The following is a 24,001-nucleotide window of genomic DNA, read 5'->3' as shown; positions in this document are numbered from 1 at the left end:
CTATAACCACAAGCTCTAATTGTCAAAATAAAGTGAAACCCGCCACCTCATATCTCTCCGTCTATAACCGCAAGCTCTAATTGTCAAAATAAAGTGAAACCCGCCACCTCATATCTCTCCCGCTATAACCACAAGATCTAATTGTCAAAATAAAGTGCAAACCGCCTACCCATATCTCTCCCTCTATAACCACAAGCTCTAATTGTCAAAATAAAGTGCAACTCGCCACCCCATATCTCTCCCGCTATAACCACAAGCTCTAATTGTCAAAATAAAGTGCAACTCGCCACCCCACATCTCTCTCTCTCCAACCACAAGCTCTAATTGTCAAAATAAAGTAAAACCCGCCACCCCATATCTCTCCGTCTATAACCACAAGCTCTAATTGTCAAAATAAAGTGCAACTCGCCACCCCACATCTCTCCCTCTACAACCACAAGCTCTAATTGTCAAAATAAAGTGAAACCCGCCACCCCATATCTCTCCGTCTATAACCACAAGCTCTAATTGTCAAAATAAAGTGAAACCCGCCACCCCATATCTCTCCCGCTATAACCACAAGATCTAATTGTCAAAATAAAGTGCAAACCGCCTACCCATATCTCTCCCTCTATAACCACAAGATCTAATTGTCAAAATAAAGTGCAACCCGCCACCCCATATCTCTCCCTCTATAACCACAAGATCTAATTGTCAAAATAAAGTGCAACTCGCCACCCCATATCTCTCCCTCTATAACCACAAGATCTAATTGTCAAAATAAAGCGCAACTCGCCACCCCATATCTCTCCCTCTATAACCACAAGCTCTAATTGTCAAAATAAAGTGCAACTCGCCACCCCATATCTTTCCCTCTTTAACCACAAGCTCTAATTGTCAACATAAAGTGCAGTTTATTTTTATATCAACAAACATAAGTTTTGATATTAAACGAGTATATATTTACATGTACAAAAACATTTCCAGACAGACTTTCTCATTATCTAACACCATGTGAATATACGAAAACAATCAATGACCCAAATTCCATGCACTTAGCCTGACAATTCCTCTAATGGGTATAAAACGTGGATGCTCTGTATAGCCTTATTCCCATAAATATATATTTTTATACCTTACCAAATTTGAGAAAGTCTTGAAATAAAGACGAAATGTCAATAAATATATAAACAATGTTCGTTTATTCCTTATGTTTATACATAAATATGTACACGCACACATATAAACAAATATACATGTACACACACAAACACATGCAAAAATACACATACATAATCTTTTCCTGTTTTTTATTGCATATATCTACAATGTGTAAATATATATGTGTACATACACAAACACGTACATAAATATATATGTACATACATAATCTTTTCCTAGTCTGGCATTAATGTCTCTAAGATTTTGCTGATCTCATTTTTGTTAAGGATTTTGCTGGCCACATCACGTGATTCAGAATAGAATCGATTTATTATTTTCTCAGTTTTATATAACGTCGCTACCATACACAGTAATCAAAAAGATAAAACAACCCTTTCCCAGGCTGAGGTGACAGGTAATAATTTCATCAGAAAGATACCTTGAGGTAACTTGTGTGGGTTCGTTCTACTATTAGACTTTTGACAGCAAAACCAACACCCAACACTTCCCCCACCCCATTTACTTTAGCAGGTTTCCATTTTCCAAAGAAGAAATATATTCACACCTGTTCTCCTTCTTAATTCACCATCATCTGATAGCTGATGCGTCTTGGGGGAGGAGGAGGAGAAATCTGCTAAATAGACATCATCCTTATAATTGCAGTTCTCCTTTTGAGATGTTCAGAATTCTGCTCAGCATTGTCAAGCAATATATATATATATATATATATATATATATATATATATATATATATATAAAATGAAAATTACAATTGAATTTACCAAAATGATCCAAGATGGTAACATTAAAGTAAATTATAAATATTAAAGAATTAATATTTATAAAATTATCTCAGCAAGATATAAAAGCTTGATAAAACCAAATAGGAAATAGAGCTTATAATATGAGCAAACAGTTAATAAAATATGTTAAAAAACACTTTGAAATGAGTTAAAAACATATTTAATCTGAAAAGGAAACACTAGATAAATGGATAGTCCTTAATCCGCGGAGTTTCGAAAAAATACTCTCCTTCTCATCAGACGGTAGGAATTAGCAAAATGCGGGATCGGATTTTGCATGCAGAAGTATTTGATGAAACAAGTAAGTCAAAGATCTTACTTGAAAACAAAATAATATATATATATATATATATATATATATATATATATATATATATATAAATCTCACCTGTCTTCCGGTTTGGTGATGGGTGCAGCGGCAAAGACGTCAAGGTTTTTTTTTTTTTCACATTCTTTTTCTCCTTCGCAGTATGGGTTCGAGCCTGCCTGCCTACTTCCACTTTTTTTTTTCTTTTATTCAATACACACCTCTAAACACCTGAAAAACGCCGGGCACCCAGGCTTGTATATATATATATATTTTTGTACCAAAATCACGTAAGGTCGGATTAATTAATACTTTGGTACATAGAGCCCTGATGATTTGTTCACCTAACAGATTGGACGCCGAACTCGATAAGATCAGGGAAATATTCATCAATAATGGTTATCCTGTTGACCTTATTGATGACTGTATGTTCAAAAAGGTTGCAGATTTTAAATCCCCTAAAAAGTTTGGACCTTTGAAATGCCCGGTTTATTCAAAATTACCGTGGATTGGGGAAAAGAGTAACAGACTTTCCAAACAGATTCGCAGAATATTTATGACTGCTTTTATTCTGTGTCCTTGCGTTTGGTATATACTACGAGACCTGCATTTCCTTCTTTTTGCAAGGATAGTTTGCCTTACATCCAAAATAGCAATATTGTATATCAATTCAAATGCCAGTGCGATGCTGGTTATGTTGGGCGAACATCCTTGCATCTTTTGACTCATATAAACCATCATGTTCCATCGAAGATCAGACAAGGGAGGATGGGGTCTGGTAGTCTCCCTCCTTCTGCAGCCTTGGACTCTGCTATTGGCCAGCATTTGGTTGACAACCCATGCTGTGCCGATAGATATAAAATAGAATGGTTCGAGGTGCTACATAGAGTGGACTCCAGAAATCATTTAAAGATTTTGGAGTCTGTCTCTATTGCAGTGCGGAAACCTTCTTTGTGCCGGAAAGAAACATCTAACGCATTGTTTCTCTTTGAATCTTTTCTCTCGTTTTTTTTCTTCTTCTTTTTTTCTGTTTCCCCCTCGTTTTGCCAATATTTTAATCGTTTTTTAAACGTTAATAAACTTTATTTTACTGTCCCCATAATTTTTGGCACATTCAATAGTTCCCTATCAGAACTCTTTACTTTCGACATAGTATTATTATTTTTACGCTATCGATTTTCTCCTGATGAGATAATAGCTGAAAGAGCTCTCGAGAGACTTCCGCCCATTATATTTAAAACTGTACCTCTAAACACACACATATATATACATACAAAAGTAATGCCTCCTATTTTTTTATTTCATCTAAATGAATCAGAGGGAATTGCAAATTCTATTATGATGACTAAACTTATGCATTCATGACCTGAAAGTTTCATCTATCTATTGCCGATATTAATGGCGTGAGACTCTAAGAAAGTAACCTCAGTCATGAATGTGCGCCACAAGCAGAGATACATCATTGAATTCCTTGATGCAGAAAAAAATTGAACCAATCAACATTCACTGTTGAATGTTTATAAAGCCGATGTGAGTGACAAAACATGCTCAAGCTTTTTACAATTGAGACATCAAAAGAGGTTACCAAAAGTGCATGTAAAATAGCAGTTACTATGTATAAAAATAAATTCCATACCATAAAATGTTTTTACTTTTGGAATGATCCTTGTGTGCGTATAATCATGAAAATCACCCTTTCTCAGGTGCATGCTATCATAAAAAACCTTGACACTTCAAAAGCATGTGGACCTGATCTCATCCGGGTTGTGCTATTAAAATTCTTGCAGAAGTAGCTTTAGTTCTCTCCAAGCTTTACAACAAATGCCGTAATGAATTTTGCTGGAAAACTGCTTCTGTGGTACCAGTTTTCAAGAATTCTGGCGAGAAAACTGACCCATTAAATTATTGCCCCATTAGATTCCTCCTACTTTTCGCTAAAATATTTGAATCTATAATTAACCAAGCTCTAACGGATGCTAAACTTCTGACCAATCAACAATATGGATTTAGGCAAGCCCATTCCACAGCAGATATCCTAACTGTAATCTCTGAATGCATATATATACCATTCACTGGACAAAGCAGGGGAGGTTAGAGCGGTAGCTCGAAATATATCTAAGGGTTTGACAGGGTATGGCATTAAGGTCTTCTCAGGAAAATCAGATTATACGGTATCACTGAACGAATACTTAACAAAATTATATCATTCTTAGATAAGAGAAAAATCCAGGTTGTCCTCGACAGTTGTAAATCTAAACAATACGATATAAATGTGGAAGTGCCTCAGGGGTCTATCATTGGACCTCTATTATTCTTAATATTCATAAATAACCTCCCTGGCAAAATTGTCTGTGATATGGGTATATATGCTGATGACACCATGCTCTATAACATGCACAACAGGAAAACAAATGAACACATAGCTAATGATATGGCAGAAACACTAGAGGATGACCTCCAATCTGTAGTGGAATGGGGACAAAAATAGATGGTCACATTAAATGCTGCCAAGACTAAACTTGTTTCCTTCAATAATTACAAGAAACCTTCTCTACCACCAATAGCAATGGCCAAAGACTCTTTATCTGAAAGTACATCTTTTAAATTCCTCGGCCTAACATTCGCATGAGTTGAAGCAATTACATTAAGAGCATTGCCAGGACCGCTGCAAAGAAGGAAGGCTCTCTCTACCGTGCTAGAAAGCTACTTATGCCTGAAAGTATCCTACACCTCTATAAGGCCACCATTCGCCCATGTATGCAGTATTGTTGTCATATTTGGGCTGGTGCATCTGCTACTAGTCTCTTGCTCCTAGACAAGGTTCAAAAGAGAGTGTCCAACCTGATAGGTCCTGAACTGGCATCTAAGCTTCAGCCTCTGTCCCATTGATGAAATGTTGCATTCCTCTGCCTTTTTTACAAGTATTTTAATGGTGAATGCTCCGACGAACTGCAAGCACTTGTGGCCCCTCGACGTAAATACCCCCACAAACCCATCAAGCAGCTAAATCCCACATAAAGATACCTAGATGTAAGAGAGCTTTCTACTCTAGTAGTTTGTTCCCCAAGACTGCTAGACTTTGGAATTCCCTTCTGGGTCCCTGCTTCTCACACTATACTGACATCCAGAAGTTCAAGTGTAACGTAAACTGACATCTTGCTACCCAACTTTCTACATAGTGCCCCTGTAGCTTATGTCCCTGATAGTAGCCTCCTACATCAAAGTGGCAATATGCCTTGTTTGGGGTTAATATATATATATATATATATATATATATATATATATATATATATATATATATAAAATGTAATTAAAAAAATATATGTATATATATATAAGTAAATGAACATATAAAGAGAGTGAGAAGGATGAGGATAGGGGATAGGGAAAGAGTGAGGGGGATGAGGAGAGAACGAGAGGGGTGGAGATAAAGAGATTTTTACTTATTTACTATCATTTTTAACTCTTGATATGAATAAAAACGCATGTAGTGTCAAGGCATCCCCTATCGAATGTATTTGAAATTAAAATATGAAAATTTTAATTACTAACCAATACATGCATACCTCCTCCCTACTACCTAATCTTATAGAATAGACATTACTAATTTTTCTATATTCTATCATTATTTTCATGATAGACGCTTCATTTAGCTTTAATTTACCCCACTCCACCTGTAAAATATTCACAACAAAAACTCATCTAACTAGAACCACTGTCAATAGTTTCTCTCTCTCTCTCTCTCTAAAACCTGATGAAACTTCCATAAGCAAAGTTTCTTTCCAGGAACTGCTCATGTGTAGAACACAATACCATATAGCTGCTTCCAAACTGACTACAACATGGTTGCTTTCAAATCAAATGTAAACAAATTCTTCTTTAGTTGAATTCTTAAATAATCAAATACTGTCCAATCACCATCATCATAACAATGTTGGTTTACCATCCACCTTATCCTTGAGTGGCTTTTGGACCACATGATAATGGTAACATCCTAGTAAAAAAAAAATTCCAAATTCTAGATATCATGTGATGTGCTCTCTGTGTATAAATGTAAAATTCCATGAACATTCTAATTGCTAACCAAAATCTACAATGTCTTGATATAAAGTGAAAATGACAGAAAAAGTCTAATTAAAAGGCAATATATGCACACACGACATCAAACAACTAAAGCGAAAAAAAATCAGTCATTTAATAGTCATAAACCATTGAACGTTAATAAATATGATTCTCCAACTACACAGCATCATATTAGGTTTAATGCCTGCTTTACATGTTAGTATGCGTTAAATGAATTTTAAAAATGTATTTCCAAACCAACCTATCTCTGGCCAGGTCTTTATTCAGGTGGCATTTTCAGGACTTAGAATAATTTGCTTTTAAAATATATTGACTATTTTAGAACGACCTTGAAATCTCTGCTAATCTAAAGTGTTTTATGGTCGGTGGATATTGCTACACTGCTCCTGCTCTTCCAAGGGCGAAGTAATAACAGGATTGTATCATGACAGAAAGGTCATATACTACACTACTCCTTTAATAACAGTCTTGATGCCGTGAGATTGATCCCCATTCTGTGTTCCACTATCTTAACCTTTCTAAGCCATGTTTTATTTTTAAAGGAAAAGTAGAAAGTGGACGTTGTGTTTACTTTTTATCAGCCCCGTTACTCTCGTTTGCCTTATTTTGTATTTTAGTTTTGGTTGTTTCGTCTTACGGCACATCGACCCTTTTCATGTTATTTAATGCCGAATCAAGTAAATTAAAAAAACCCAAAAAAACAGGGTTTTTATTTTTTTATTTTTTACTTAGGAGGCACTACTTATCAAGGCCCGAAAGCCACTCGAGGACAAGGGTTAATAAATGTAAGACGGTAGTGCAGCTTTATGCTTCAAGTCTTTTATATCATCAAATATTTATTTAGGGTGTTTAGTTTGGTTGCTTTGCTTTACAGCATATCACCCTTTCGGGTTCAATCATTTTCACAAAATTTTTATGTTTCAAATTTTTTATATCGTCAAATATTTATTCATGGTGTTTGGTTTGGTTGTTTTGTAGTGAAAAAAATATTTTTGGCTTTGCAGAAGATGACTGAGTTTTGCAAAGGGAAATGAAAAAGCAATTACATCAATATGTGGTGCACTTTAGGTCAGGAAGCTGATATCTTTAGACAGCCTCATCTGGTAGCACCAGCTGTTCTTGATTGCTCACATTTCATGAGCGATGTTTCTGACAAAGGAGGAAGAATTACCATTTTCTGGATTGAAATCTGCCTGTATAACATTGTTGACTAGTTTTTGACCTTTAAGTAATATTTTTTAGCTCTTTATATCAAGTGGCTTCTTGTCTTGTTTGAATCATAAAAAAAGCTTGTCTTGTCTGATAGCATAAAAAAATACTAGATATTGAGCAACATAATCTTTTTGTGCCTAATAATGTTTGTTACTAAGCGCTCAGAAAGTGTTGCCTTATGCCATCTACTCTGTGAATAATGCTAGAAATATTAATCAATGTTTCTGTAATATAATCAGATTGAGCTTAGCCGTCATGCACAAGAACGTGACATAAATATGTTTACTACGAAGCAATTACGATCACCTCTTTCATACTTGTACAGCAATCATTGGTACAAGGAAGAGCACGACACACGCAGAGACAATTTTTATAAATTGAAGCAACAAAAATACAAGCAATTTGAAATTTTGTCTGTTCTGTGTCTTTCTATTTTCTGTATGAATATCAATTGATAAGCTATTGAAAAACATGCCAACAATCTCGACATGTCTTCACTGTGTTGAGACGTGAAATTGTTGACTTTTGCTTCTATTTCCAGCCTCCAGATGAGTTCCTTTTTGATTCACATGTGTACACGCATGCATTTACGCACATACACATATACATGCACTAGAAAAAATAAAATTAAAAACAATGTAGAAAGCAAATTTTTCAAAAGAAGTAGATATAGATTAATCAAGATAATGTCGTTTCATAGATAGGAGTGAACACTGCATTAACACTCAAAAAAACATTTTTAAAAAAACCCGGAAGTTTATAGATTATACTAGAAGGTCTCCCAGCGTTGCCGAGTAGTAAAATACGCATAAATATTATATTTTACATATTGATGATTTCTTATTTATTACAAACAGAAATACTGTAGGTATAAAATGTAAAATAAAATTCCTTAAAAAAAAAAAAAAAGAAAATGGAAAGAAACTGAGACATGCATGTGAGTATTATTTTTTTCTAAACAGTTCACTTCATGTATTATTTTTAAACAGTTCACTTCATGTATTATTTTTTTCTAAACAGTTCACTTCATGTATTATTTGTTTCTAAACAGTTCACTTCATGTATTATTTGTTTCTAAACAGTTCACTTCATGTATTATTTTTTTTCTAAACAGTTCACTTCATGTATTATTTTTTTCTAAACAGTTCACTTCATGTATTATTTTTAAACAGTTCACTTCATGTATTATTTGTTTCTAAACAGTTCACTTCATGCATTATTTGTTTCTAAACAGTTCACTTCATGTATTATTTGTTTCTAAACAGTTCACTTCATGTATTATTTTTTTCTAAACAGTTCACTTCATGTATTATTTTTTTCTAAACAGTTCACTTCATGTATTATTTTTTTCTAAACAGTTCACTTCATGTATTATTTTTAAACAGTTCACTTCATGTATTATTTGTTTCTAAACAGTTCACTTCATGCATTATTTGTTTCTAAACAGTTCACTTCATGTAGGTAAAAAAAAAAAAAATATTCAGAGATTGAAACCAAAACCTAAAGACAGTGAAACCAGTATGATAACTATTAGACCAGTTTGACAGGATCTTTAAATGTGTTTTCAAATTTACTTATTCTTAACATATGGAAGTTTTCATTTTTCTCAACCGCGCATGCATAGCCGTGAAATGGTTGATAAACAGATAAAAATCCGATGACTCCCCCCCCACATACCAATTTTTCAATTTTGACCCCCCCCCACCCGAATGAAAACTGGTTAAAAAGTTTTCCATATGTCTGAATATCTTATATACCAAATTTCAAGTCTGTAGATCAAAAATCTCTTGAGTATATAGGTTGAGAAGTGTCCTCACACACACACACACACACACATTCTCACTTTTATAGATATATAGATTTATAAAAGGATATTAATTATTTAAATAATTTAAAATATCACATAAAAATGCTCATGTTATGAGTGATCAAAATGACGTTTATAACATGTAGCAAAAAATACGGGTTCACCATTTTGTCATACAATAAAATAGAGTTCAGCATGGATCGTTATATACAAAAGTCTTCTAAATGATGTAACTAATAAGAAGGGATGTGACAACAGCATATTCTTTTCATTGTTTTGACTCTTGAGTATATATCCGTTAATATCTTATATGTTTTTATATAGACTGATGTGGTTCTCAGTTAATAAGTGTGTCTGTGTTGGATATATATACCAGAGAGTCAAAAGAATATTCTCATATTGTCACAGCCCTACTAATAAGAATATATTTTTACATTTTTCTTTTTTCAAATTGCTTCAGACATGGTGGATGCCAGTTGATGTAAAGAATTAAAAAAAAAAAAAAAAAAAAAAAACAGTTCACAGTCAAAAACTTGTGAACGATAAATAATATTCTTTGAATAGATTCCAAACCAGAAAAAGTAAATTCTTTCCCATTTTTCAGAAGCATCGCTCATGGAATATGAGAACTAAATGATAAAATCAGGGAACAAGAGCTAAAGCCAAAGACTACTTTCTACTCTCCAAAAATCATCAGATGGATTTTTTTTTGTTATGCAAGAACATTTTAAAGTCATAATAAACTGTACATCAAAAAAGATAATTTTATTTGACTCATTTTTTATTTTGTCATGTGATGCCTCATTCAGTCTCAAGAGACAATGGATACCCTCTGTGAGTGTAATTGTGAGGCAAGAGTTGCGCAATCCAAACCACACCTCTTCTGAATCGGCACTGCTTGAATCTAGTCGCAAGAAATGCTAGACAACTGCAAACAATGCTGAGATAAGCGGAGAGCACATACAGCATCTGGGATTCGATTCCATGTTAGTACTGACTATGTTCAACATTGCTTAACTTCGGTAATCCAATGGGAACTGGTATATCAATGTGAATTTTTTTGTTATATACATATATAAATATATATATAAAGTCTCCGTTTTTAAAAAAGAGGAAAAAGATTTTCTAAAAATGAAAGACAATATGACAAAGATACTCAAAGATCAAAGATGAAACATTATGGAAAACTTCTTACATAGAAGACAGACATTTTTTAGTTATGGTGACAAAAGGTAACCAACGACAACCATTTTCCTACACTTTTGAATGACCTTGTGCCTGATTTGTTTAAAATGTAAGGGTTTAAATGTTTTATGGAAGTAAAAAAATTTCAAAGATGAAATATTGTGATAAAAGAAAATGAATAGAATTTGTGTTTGAATGCCTCATAAATGTATGTAATACATTTCAAACATGTTTGTGTAGATAAATAATACAACAAAATTCCATTAAAAATAAAAGACTTTCAGCATTTTACTAAAAAAATCAATCATTTAAAAGTGATTTACTCAGATTACAAAGATTTGATTGGTTGGTTGTTTTTGTTTTATGGCATATCAACCTTCTTCGAGTTATTTAATGCTGAATCCAGTGATTTTGAAGAAAAAAAATATTTATTATGTTCTAGATTTTTTTTTATATCTTTAAGTATCTATTCATGGTGTTCGGTTTAACTGTCTTGTTTGTTTTTATCAAATTTTTTTTTTGGTTTTGCTATGTTGAATTTGATCATTAAAACAAAAAAGAAAGTTTGGGCTTCAAGGTATTATATCTTCGAATATTTATTCATAGGGTTTAGTTGAATTGTTTTGTAGAGAAAAGTTGTTCTTGTTTTGTTTGTTTGCTTGATGAGATGTTTAACCAGAATATTGAACCTTGTTAATTTAATGAAGAGAAAAAAAAAAAAAAAACGAAAAAACTATTCCCGTTTTTATAGTTTTGAGAATAGTCTTGTTACTCTCAAAAAGGAGAGCATTTTGTCCAAGCAGTTTTTTTTTTCAAAAATATTCTTCATATTGTTAGATTTTAGATATTCTAGGGAACAGATATTTGATAGTGCAAGTTTTCTGCCAGAACGGACATTGTGGTTGCTGCTCTTGTTTAAGTATTAAACAGTGTATGAGTTTTGTATGGCCAATATGTATTTTAGATATGACTACTTGTAGAAGTGTAAGCCATTTTGAGTTTCAGATGGTTCGCTGTTACACACAAGTCCTGGTAGGTGACTTGTTTGTAGTAGACAGTTCCACAGAACAAAATATTCTTACCGTGTCGAAACCCGGGAAAGAACATGTGAAATTGCTCCAGAAAAGGTTTAATATTTATGAAGCAATTCTGGTTTCTGATTGGTTTGTAGCAGAACGTGCATTATTTGATTCGTCAGTTCTTAGCAGCATCGTTTATAAATAGAATCGTCCGACTGTGTGGGGTCATACCCCATTATAGGATCAAAATATTGCAACATCCTCCCTATTTTTTATAATGGGGAAGTCCCTTGTGCTTGTTCTGCTTAAAAATAAATATATATTTTTATATTTACTTAGACATTACAAAAATTAGAAATCATTTGGATCTTAGAATTTTAGCATTTAAAAAGACGCCATTTTTAATTGTGTTCAAACGTCAAAAAGGAAAATTACAAAGATTTTTTTCTTTTTCTAAGCAAAAGTATTAGTAGGTTAAAGTGTTAATACAAAATAAAATGGATACAGTTTAACGTCTTGTCCAGGACTACTTTTCTTTTCTTTTTCTTTTTATATATAGAAATCTATATACTGAGCATTATCCCTAGCGTTTTCCGCTGATATTCATGCAAAAAAGTAATAGCCTTCTCATAAGTGGAACTTCACTGGTCTGTATTTTTAATATATAGAAATCTATATACATACAGGGCAGTGAAAGAAAAAATTATTCAGTCGAATTCACCAACAAGTTTTGAGAAAAACGTAGCTTTATCTCGTTTTCTACGAAATGGCATTTTATATCCATATGCCTAGATCTCTCGTTTTTTACGAAATGGCATTTTATATCCATATGTCTAGATCTCTCGTTTTTTACGGAATGGCATTTTATATCCATATGCCAAGATCTTTGGTTGATCATCCGTGCTCTGTGCTAAGACTATACTGGCTTGATTATCACAATTAATTACCACGGGCTTGTAATCAATTCTGGCTCCAAAATAGTCTTCAGGATATTTTTAAGGTAGAATGCTTCCTGGGTCGTGTGTGTGATCGCGATAAATTCTGCTTCACACGTAGAGAGAGATACAATCTGTTGCTTTTTAGATTTCCATGAAATAATAGGCCCATTTTCTGAGAGTCTGAAACAATATCCAGATACATCCTGCGATCTTCTCCGTTTGCCCAGTCTGAATCCGAAAAACCTTCTAATTTTAGGGGATTTCTTGATTTTCTAAATACTAACTTCTGTTCTTTAGTTTCTTTTAAATAACGTAGGACTTGTTTAGCTCTGTTTAAATCCTTCATTGTCGGTCGTGATAATTTTTGTGACAGTTTTGTTACTGTACAGCACACGTCGGGCCTGGTTGCAGTCATCAAATATACAAGACTACCTATAATTTCGCGATATTGTGTGTCATTTATTATTTCAGATTCTGTGTGTATACTTTTTATTAATATCATTTTCGACCGGTGCAGAGCGTTTCTTGCACTCTCCCATTCCAAATTTTAATAGTATTTTGTCGATGTACCTCGATTGAGTCATCGTAACAAGTCCTTTGCTTTGAGTAAATTCTATCCCCAGAAACCAGGATATTTTGCCAAGATCGGTCATTTTGAATCTTTTACTTAATTTGTTCTTAACATCAGTCAACATTATGTCACAATTTGACGCGATTAAAAATATCCTCGACCCACAAAACCAAAATCAGTAGTTTATCGTCTTTGTGTTGGGTATATAAACAGGGATCTACAGCGCATTGTCTAAATTGTTGTTTAATAATATAATCATGAAATACTGTGTTCCAACACTGAGCACTCTTCTTTAGACCATATAATGACTTGTTAAGTCGCCACACGCTATTTTTATTTTTCATTATAAATCCCTCTTGAGGGGTAATATAAATTTCACAGTCTATTGGGGCATTTTCCACTGAATAGCAATAGTCGATTTGATAATCTTTTATATTGTCGAACCCCAAAAAATCGGGTCGTCTTCTATTTCTTTTTTTTTTTTTGGATATCTCTCGACTTTATCATCATCATCATCATCATCGACACTCGTCTCCGTCATTTTTATTCTTTTCGTTTGTTCTAATTATTTGAGGTAATATAATTCCATCCTCTTCATATGACGGGTTTTCGTCTTTACAATTAAACGTGTCTGTGAATTTTATACACCAGATTCTTTTTATTTTATTTTTTTTCGGGAAAAAATATTAAATTGGCTGAACTGTTTTTATCGTATCCAAGAAATATACCTCTGTCAGCTTTAATATTCAATTTACTCTTTTTCTCTATATATGCGAAGCAAGTTGAACTAAATATATGCATTCTGCTTAAATTTTTTTTTTTTTTTTTTTCACCGCAGAAAGATTCATATGGAGTTTTAGATAGTGTTTTGTTAAAACACCTGTTGCGTATACAGGCTGCCGCCATAAGTGCATACGTCCAGAGGTTTTTAGGGAGTTTTGATTCAATGAGTAGGCATCTTGCCATTTCAAAAAATGTTCGCCACGCACGTTCAGCAGTCCCGTTTTGGTGTGGCAATCTAGGAGCTGATGTTTCATGCCTGATACGATGGTTAATTAATAAAAGTTCAAAGTCTTTATAGGTGAATTCTGTACCAATGTCAGAGCGAATACACTTGATTTCACCGTAGGGGGCCATGTCGGCTAGATATTTCTTAGTTGCTAGCAGGGTATCAGATTTATTCTTTAAAAAATAAACCATTATTAAACCTGAATGGTCATCTACGAAATTCAACACATATCTATAACGTTCTCTGGCCATCGGTTCTACGGGACCGTTCAAGTTACAATGCACCATTGATAGGATTTTTTGGTATCTTGTATTCATAGTTTGTCATCTTCCCCTGCGTACAGACGTCGCAGTTGAAGGTTTTTTATGTTTGTATTCGCATTCCATCAACTACAGTCGGCAACTTTTTGATATCCGGAATATTGCAGTGTCCAAGAATTTTATGCCATGTCTGTAGATCATGGCAGGCGGTTTTTGATGGGACTACGCTATTTAAATAATATAGTCTTCCATCCCCCCCCCCCATGTCAAATACAGTTCCATTCGGGCACACTAGCCCCGATTTATTGGGGCCAAAGTTTATATCTGCACATTGTCCCATGGCAGCCTGCATAGAAAATATATTTTTAAATTTTGGGACCAGAAGAGCGCTCTCCTGAATACCGAAACACAGTTCACCCTTATTTTTCTTTAGCGAGATTTTCGCATTGCCCCTTTTCAAAACGATATCCTTGACTCGATTCCTGTCAGCCAGTTCTACAAAATGATTTTGTTGCTTAAAGTTGGGATCAAAATTGATAAAATCAGATTCCTTTGCAATCACGTGTGCCGTGGCCCCACAATCGACAAGAAAATTATTATTGCTTGTTGACGCATCAAATGTACACGAAAATAAAAAATGTATGTTTGCTAACAGAGCTCTCTACATTTTTAATGTAGTCGCCATTTTGAGTCCTCTATCTACATTGGAAACTCTTGTGCTTAGGTCGTCCAATTATAATATAATTTTTGTACTTTTCTTAGGAAAAAACCTGCTTTTGGCAAAGTTGCGTTTTTTATTCCTGGCATGGGTATTTCTTTCTGGGTTATCACGGTGGTAAATGGCTTGAAATCACTCGGTAATCCCTTAAGGACCACGGAAATTAACAGACTGTTACTTATAACTTCAGAAATTTTTCAAGAATTTGCAGTTGTCTCGGCTCTTATAATATAATTAGTAATAGTTTCGGCTTCCATTCGTTTTAGAGAGGTCAGTTCAGTGTATAAAGAAATAATTTTGGGTTTTCCTTTCGATAAATAATGCTCTCTCAATATGTTTAATTCTTTGCAGCCGTCGTCCAGGGCTTCTCTCATTACCAGTGATAGACTTCAGTCATCTAAACACTGTATTAATTCCGCAAAGACAGTTGCATTCTTTTCAATGAAGTTGGGGTCGTTTCTGTTTTCAGGTTGTGTTTCTAGTACTTTGTGTAGCTTTTGGATTCGTAGATATCCAAGAAATTTAACTTGCCACAATTCGAACTTTGATTCGGATCCATCGAAATAAAGACGCACGCTGGGCGCATAACCTGTAGAAGTGTAAGCCATTTTGAGTTTCAGATGGTTCGCTGTTACACACAAGTCCTGGTAGGTGACTTGTTTGTAGTAGACAGTTCCACAGAACAAAATATTCTTACCGTGTCGAAACCCGGGAAAGAACATGTGAAATTGCTCCAGAAAAGGTTTAATATTTATGAAGCAATACTGGTTTCTGATTGGTTTGTAGCAGAACGTGCATTATTTGATTCGTCAGTTCTTAGCAGCATCGTTTATAAATAGAATCGTCCGACTGTGTGGGATCATACCCCATTATAGGATCAAAATATTGCAACACTACTCGTTCCTTTCTTGATTTTCTAGAAGTTGATCTCCATTCTTCCAGTATGCGTTTGATTTGATATAGTTTGTTATTTGCCATTTTGCATAAAATAATTGGTTGGTTTTATGTTTAAAGTCAATGTTAATTGTAGCGAGGTTCAAGTTTAGAGCTGATTTGGCTGCCAAGTCAGCTCTTTTGTTTCCTTAATTCTGATGTGGCAGATGATTATTCCTTTGTTTTTAGATAATGAGTTGATTCTGTTTAGTAGTTTTCGAGTTTTTTATTTTTATTTTAGTGATGTTAGAATGGAGAGTGAATCTGAAAATATTCGAAATTTTTTATGTTTATTTTTTTCTAAGATATTGAGAGCGAGATCAACAGCACATATTTCAGCAGTAAAAATGGGACTTTCTGCTGAAAGAGCCTTCTTTAGAGTTGTTCTATTTAAAAAGGCAGCGCATGACATTCTACTGCGGTCTTTGGAGCCATCAGTAAAAGTTTGTAGGTGGTCAGGGTATTTCAGAAGAATATCACCATTTTTTTCTTGGTAGGTATTAGGGTGGGTTTTTGCTTTTGGGAGTTTGTTTAATTTTAGAATTATTCTGGGTGGAGTTTCAGGAAGGATGTGTTCCTGGATATTTTCAGCAGGCATTTATGATTCTTGTAGTATTGATTCCATTCGAAGACTAAAACAGTTTTATAGTTTTTCTTTTTTTTTCGTATGACTCCTTATATCTTAAATTGAATGTAATTTTGTATGCTGGATTATTTGGGTGTGCTTTTAATTTAATGTAATATTGGGAACCTAGTTTGTGACTCTTTATATTTAAAGGAATCTCATTAGCCTCTGCATGAAGACTTTCAACTTGGGACATGTAAAAGCACTGAGTGTTAATCTCAGGCCTCACTGGCAGATTAGATCTAAAATCTTTAGGTAAGAGTTTTTATCTGGTTGGTATATAAAACTACCATAATTCAGTTAAGATCTAATCGTTGTCCTAAATTCAAGTTTCTTGGTCTGTTCTCCACTCTGTCTGAGCTATCACACGTAGTAGTTGTAGTCTTTTATTGCAACTACTTCTTAGGTTCTTCAGGTGGGGATGAATATCAGTCTTTTTATCAAATATTAATTCCAGAAATTTGTGTTCCTCTACAGTGAAGATTACTGTTATTCAGAGTTTCCATGTAGGGTCATTATGAAGTTTTCTCTTATGACAGAAATGTACGCATTTAGTTTTGGATTGGGAAAATCTACATTCATTTTCTATTGCCCATTCGTCCAGCTTGTTTAGACATTGCTGGAGTTTGCATTCAATGGTGCATAATTATTTTGATCTGCAATACACCAGGAGATCATTTACATATAAGGATCCCTCAATGCCAGGATTCAAACATTTCACTATGCTGTTCATTTTAACATTGAATAGCGTCACGGATAGAACGCTTCCTTGATGGACTCCCTCATCCTGGCTCATGGTGTCAGAGAAAGTGGATCCAATGTGAACCCTAAATTTGTGGTCAGATAAGAATCCCCTTAAAAATTGTGGGAGGCTGTCTTTTAAATCAAGACTACGCAAGTCTCTCATTATTCCATAAGGCTTCTCTAGGTCAAAAAAGATTACTGATAGGTGCTCATCCCTGATAAATGCTTCTCTTATAGCTGTTTCTAGTCAGACTAGGTGATCGGTTGTACTTCTTTTATTATGGAATCCACATAGTAGGTTGGAGATAAAGTTGTCGGATTAAAGATACAAAACCAATGTGTCATTTATTATTCTCTACATTATTTTACACAAACAGTTGGTTAATGCGATCGGTCTATAGTTTTGCGGATTTGAATTGTCTTTTCCTGGTTTCAGGATTGCTATTATTGTGGTTTGCCTCCATAACTCTAAGGGAAAGAAATTTTGTTTATGAAATCTGTGTTTAGATTTAGGTACAGATAAAGAGTGGGGGAAATCATATATAGTGGTTGTCGCTAGTTAAGTGTTTTTGCTTTTTTATAATTACATTTTCACCCCAAACAGTGCACAGTGCCACTTTGATGCCGAGGGCTACTATCAGAGACATAAGTTGTAGGGATACTATGAAGGAAGCTGAGCAGCAAGATGTCTGTTTACATTATATTTGAACTTCTGCATGTCAGTACTGTTGGGGAAGCAAGAACCTGGAAAGGAATTCCAAAGTCTAGCAGTTCTGGGAAAGAAACTATTAGAGTAAAAGGCTCTCTTACTGTATAGGGGTGGGATTTTGCTGCTTTTCAGGAGTATTTATGTTTTTTTTGTAAAAGTTTGGCAAGGGTAGGGGATCATAGATTGGAGCTCAGATGAGCACTTGTCATGAAAATAGCGAGAGAGCAGAGACAAGCTCGCAACGTCTCTTCTATGGAAAAGAGGTTGCAGGGCTGAGAAAAGGGCATCACCTACTAGGTTTTGAAGGCGGTTTTGAATGCTATAAAGGCAGGATAGAGCATGTTGAGCAGTTTCTGCCCAAATGTTGCAATAGTACTCCATTTTAAGGCGAACATCTTAAAATTCAACAGAATTTTCTGATGTTTTCAGTTTTTAAAAGAAAAACCAATTCTTCTACGTTTTACTCAATGGAACGTTGGAGACAGTTCAAAGAAAAACTGAAAGAAAAATGAAAAAGGAACAGTAAAGCTATTGACACCTTGCAGATTTTCAAGAAAAGTGATCTTTATACCTTCCATGAAGAATGATGTCTTAATGAAGTCTTCAGCAGCAGACAAAGAAACGATAATCCATGAAGGATTTAAGAAGATAATCCCAACAAGGTGACCTTGAAAAACAAAAAAATAACACATGCACTGATAACATAGCAAGTTGATTTTTCCATAAATCAACTTGAAAAAGGTATACCCCCACCCCATTCCAACTGTTGATGACATAGTAAGCATGCTCAACTTTCTTGACAGAAGAAAATGACATTTTGAATCCGTTTCTGACAGGATATCAAACCCTAATACAATCCCCACATACCTGGTGATTAGAGAGCGAGTAATGTTTTGCACAATAATCAACTTCATCGATGGTTATTTTAAACTGATAAATATTTATCATTCTATCATATATATATATATATATATATATATATATATTCATATCATTACTACTAATTGAAGATTTTTCTTTGTTTTAAACAAAATCACATAAAAAAACAATTAAAAGAATTGTTTTTGGCATCGGAAAATAGACACAGTTTTTTTCCAATTATCTAATTGCTGATGCAATTCTCTACCTGTATAAGAATCGAGTATGTCCAAGGATGAAGTACTGTTGCCACATCTGGGCAGGAGCTGCTCGAAGCATCTTATCCTGCCTTGACAGAGTTCAAAATAGACTTTGTAGCTTGGTAGCCTTTTTCTCTTCCCTGCAACCTCTTTCCCACAGAAGAGATGAATAGTTTTTCTTCTTCAAATTCTCTAGATCTTCATATATTTATTCATGATTGCTTTGTAGAAGAAAACTGTTGTTTTTGTTTTTGACTTTGCAGAAGATGATTTAGTTTTGCGAAAAAAAAATAACATCACTGTTTGATGAATTTGGAGCCAAGTGGCCAGGATCTGCAGACAGCCTCAACTGGTAACTCCAGATGCGACTCCAAGCCAAAGTGGACCTGGGAGCAAAGGTAACTAAGAGACAACACCACATTTCCCATAGTCTCGAAATGGAGCCTAACCACTGGATATCTTTTACGGTCATACCCTATGGTCGTAGCTACCAAGGGATGACAAGAGACGCGAGGGATAATCTTAGATGGAGTGTCATCATTTTGCAGGAGCATGCTGTGCTTTTCTAAGATACCATGTATGATTTAATTGTGCTTAAGGCGTTTTTTATGGAAATTGTACTAGACAAGGCATGAAGCCACTTGATGTAAGGAGTTAACAAGAACAAAAGATGATTACTGCAAAAACAGGAGATGGTTATTAGCTTTAGTCTTGCAAACCCAAGATATATAAATAGAGTATCACAAGCCTGCAGTTCTTAGAAAGAAGCTATTGGAATAGTAAGCTATATTATAAAACAACAAATTGATGGAGACCACTCGACCAATGAGTCAAACAAGCTGGAACAAAGGAAGCAGAGAGTAGATTGGATAATTCTAAAGAACATATGCCATAATAGTATTTATAGAAAAGACTGAGACTTGAGACTAGCAAGATCACATCTGTGAGAGGGAAAGAGTGGGTGCAGAGAAGAAAGTGTGTGTGTGTGGGGGGGGGAATCAAATTACAGATATGTTTCTGAACCTTATCAAGAACTTAAATGAGATAGAAATTCACTAGCCCAAATATAATAACAGTTCTCTTGTTAATTTGCATTTTATAACATTTATTTGATTGCTATATATAAGCAATAGACGTCTTCCTGGAAAGAAGATAATGCAACCGTTTGTTAGCACAACTTTTACTTTGTTCTTCTAGTGGTTATCATCCTGGTCAGATTGAACCAGCTTTCTTCTGAACACAAACGGCATCTCGAGCTATGGCAGTCCAGTTTCGTCGATCTTGGGCCAGATCGCAAAATATGGCTAACTAATCCAAATTCCATCACCAGAGATCAACTATTTGTGGGTCCAATAATACCGCTAAGTCATCCTTAATAGTTGTCACTCAGGTCTTCAGCTGCACACCGACACATTTACGCCATCCTAAGAAGGAGGAAAGAGAATCTTGTGAATAAGCTCTCCCTCTGGTTGACGAGCTACATGTTCAAAATATCAGAGACGCCATTGAAGGATAGATGGTAGGGGAAGCAGATTTAGTCTTTGGCGGAGAGTAGAAATTGGAACATGATTTCAATGGTACCAAGCAGAATGTTGCAAAGACAATCATTGTCGAAGACTTCCAGTTTGCACGGATTCGCTACTATCATAAGCCATGCCTCATAGCCACAAAATATTTGAGTAGAGAAAACATGTTAAAACATGTAACAACGAAAGAAATCTAATAATTTTAATCCACTTACCTTATCTCGTCCTTTTTCTTTTAACTTTTCTTCTGCTCTACGCACACCTTCGTCCAAGAGATCCATCAAACGGACAGTGTCTCCAGATCGGGTTTTGAATTTTTTTCTGTAAAAAAAAAAGAAAGAAAAGTTTTGTGACAAAAAAAAAAAAAAATCAAAATGAAATTAAGATAACTGAACAATAACTGAAAGTTTTTATTTACAAAATTTTATTTTACAAAAAATCAGTTCCAACATCTCCAGTTTCTAAGCGATAATAATCATTTAAATAGATGATTGGTAAAAAATTTAGGAGGTAAAATTACATTTTTCTTATGCAAGTCATAAACATTCAAGTCTGTTAATTGTCAACAAAAAATAAAAAAATTGAGTATTTTTATAAAATTCGATGTTCAAAATTTGTAACTACATTATTCAAAACAAAAATCATTTCAGAAAATTTCTTTAGATCTAAGTAACAATAAAAATATTTCAAATTTTCTTCATCTATATAAATATATATATATATATATATATATATATATATATAAAAGTGGCTTTGTCTGTTTGTGTGAGGAACAGTCTCTACAAAACTACCCTTAACTTTTGGTCTACAAACATCAAACCTGATATATAGGGGGATTTGGATCTATGCAACAACTTTAATTTGGTTTTTAGGCAGTAAAAAAAATGCTAAGGAGTCAAAAAAAAAAAAAAAATGAACTTGGCAGGCATAAGTCTACTAAACATTATTTCTATACACGTGCGAATATACATTTATATGGTTAACAACCTTAATTTTTATATTAATTTTTTATATGTATATGTATTTAGTTCAAATGATAATGAATAAGGCTGGAAAGCTACATGTTCTGGTTTCAATTCTAGCAGATGGTACCCAAATCATATTTTTTTTAGCTTTTTAAATCACTACTATATATTGGGTAAAATAAAATAGAAAATTGGCTCCATAATAATAAATACGAAATCTGCAGGAGTTAAAATATCATATTTAAGCATATTTTACGACCGGGCAATACCAGGTGGCCTGCTTGTTATAATACAAAATTCTCTATTTTTTTTTTGATGAACTTTATTAATACTAATTCAGTTTATGGTCCAATCTTTGACAATTTCACACATCTTCTCATAGGTTACATAAACAGACAAAAAAAGACGCAGAAGCAATAAGCAAATCAGTTTTCAGAAGACGACAAGTTTCAAAGAAAAAAGTGTGAAAAACTCATTAAATCAACAAAAACATTTTTAAACCAAAAATAACTTTGAAGGCAAAATCCCCCATTCCATACGTTAAGAACGGCTTTCTAAACAGAAATCCATAAGGAAAAAGGGAATGCCAAATTTTGAATTAATCCTTTGGCAACATTTCTGTACTTTGCTAGAAGATGTTGATGCAAAGTCGAAGAAGACGAGGTTGTAAACTGAATAAGTACCATTTTATATATAACACTAGCGAGGGGTACCCGGCGTTGCCCGGGTGTTTGGAGGTAGGGGGGGGGGGGTTAAAAAAAAAAGTAAGTATGAGGATCGAACCCGGACCGTTGAGGCAAAGTTGTGAAAAAAAAAAAAAACCCTGCGAAGTTAACCATTGCCCCACCGCGACATGCTTACGGAAACACATTTGAATTTATTTAATTACTTGGATTTAGCAGGTGCTCGTTTTAATGAGTTAATGAGGTCAAATTTGACTGTGGGATTTCATTTACTGCTGAGCACTCCCACCCCCCAAGATGTTATAGGAAAAAGACTAACCCACATGTGGCGAGCGACAAATATTGAATATTTATCTTCCCGAAATCGAGCAAATTAAATAGACAAGCGAGCTTCATTGTTAACTGTGAGATATTACGATTTATATGTGATATAAAAAGTTTTAAAAAGTTGTGAACCGACCGACCGCTTCTCTGAAAGAAGTCTTTTGTAGACACACAGAAAAAGCGAACACACATACAGACATACATTTTCGCTTTTATATTTATAGATGGCGGAGTGAGCCTAATGTGAACTGTGTTAGTGGATTAGGGGGACAAGTGGTGTAATGGATGTTGACATAGAATATAAAATTTGTTGAGTTAACGTCGAGTCAGATTTATGTGTAATATTTGGAAATATATGACCACTCTTTCCAATCACTTATGGACAATATTGTAATTTAGAATAAACAAATCATTTCCAATCCGTTATATTTTTCATCGTCAAATATCTGTTAAGTGTTGATAGGCCACAAAACAGATAAAATAAAAGCTACTGAAACTTGGATTCCTATTAGAGTTATTATGAAAATTCAATTTCATAACTATATTATTTAAAACTAGTAAACAAACAAGCTTCATTGAATATTATTCAGACCATTATTTCAATCTTCACTAAATGCTCAATATTCCTGACCATGTGCCATACTAAATTAAGTAAATGAGATGATTCCAATATTTCTCCCAATTCCGATAAAATTACTGATTCCGTACTAAATTCCCGATTCCGATTTTTTATCAATCTTTAACTATAGAGTTGTTACCCCCCCCCCCCGATTCCTGTAAAACACATGTTAAATGTGCAGATATTTTCCTAAACATAAAAATACACTTGTCAGGGATGACCTATCGATTTTAGTTTTACTGGTAATTTAAAATCAATAAATATTTATTATTTTATCATTATTATCAGCAATGGAAGATTTTGCTTTAAATAAAACCAAATAAAAAAGACAAATTAAAAGAATCGTTTTGGCGTTGGAAAATAGGCACAAATTTTTTCTGATTCCGATACTCCCAAATGTTCTGATTTTTCCGATTCCCAATTCATCGTCCCCACACTTATATATATATATATATATAAATAATATAAAGCTGAACGTCTGTGTGCGCGCGTGTGTGTGTCTGGTTATGAATAGGCTCCTATATGGTTGACTATTTTTTTAAAAAACTGATTACATATAATGATAGAAGATGTTTTTTTTTTTTTTTTTTTTTACACAGTGATCACCACTTATCAAGGCCCGGAAGCCACTCAGGGATAAGGGTTATTGCAAGTACATCACGTTAGTGAGGAGATTTTATGAAGTGTTTAATTAGGGGGGCGG

At 34.1% G+C, this 24,001-nt stretch overlaps 1 protein-coding gene across 1 annotated transcript in view; it reads right to left on the bottom strand.

Moving 5' to 3' along the window:
- Positions 1 to 24,001, bottom strand: part of LOC145260356 (arginine--tRNA ligase, cytoplasmic-like) — a 445,287-nt gene that overhangs the window by 50,864 nt on the left and 370,422 nt on the right. The window contains exon 11 of the mRNA XM_080118291.1: positions 20,923 to 21,028. Within this exon, the coding sequence (XP_079974417.1) occupies positions 20,923 to 21,028 (106 nt within the window). The remainder of the gene's footprint in view (positions 1 to 20,922; positions 21,029 to 24,001) is intronic.

The sequence above is a fragment of the Euprymna scolopes genome, chromosome 3 (assembly GCF_053919585.1).
Source record: "Euprymna scolopes isolate OS-2025 chromosome 3, ASM5391958v1, whole genome shotgun sequence".
Classification (NCBI taxonomy): domain Eukaryota; kingdom Metazoa; phylum Mollusca; class Cephalopoda; order Sepiida; family Sepiolidae; genus Euprymna; species Euprymna scolopes.
This window is presented reverse-complemented; position numbering and strand designations above follow the sequence as displayed.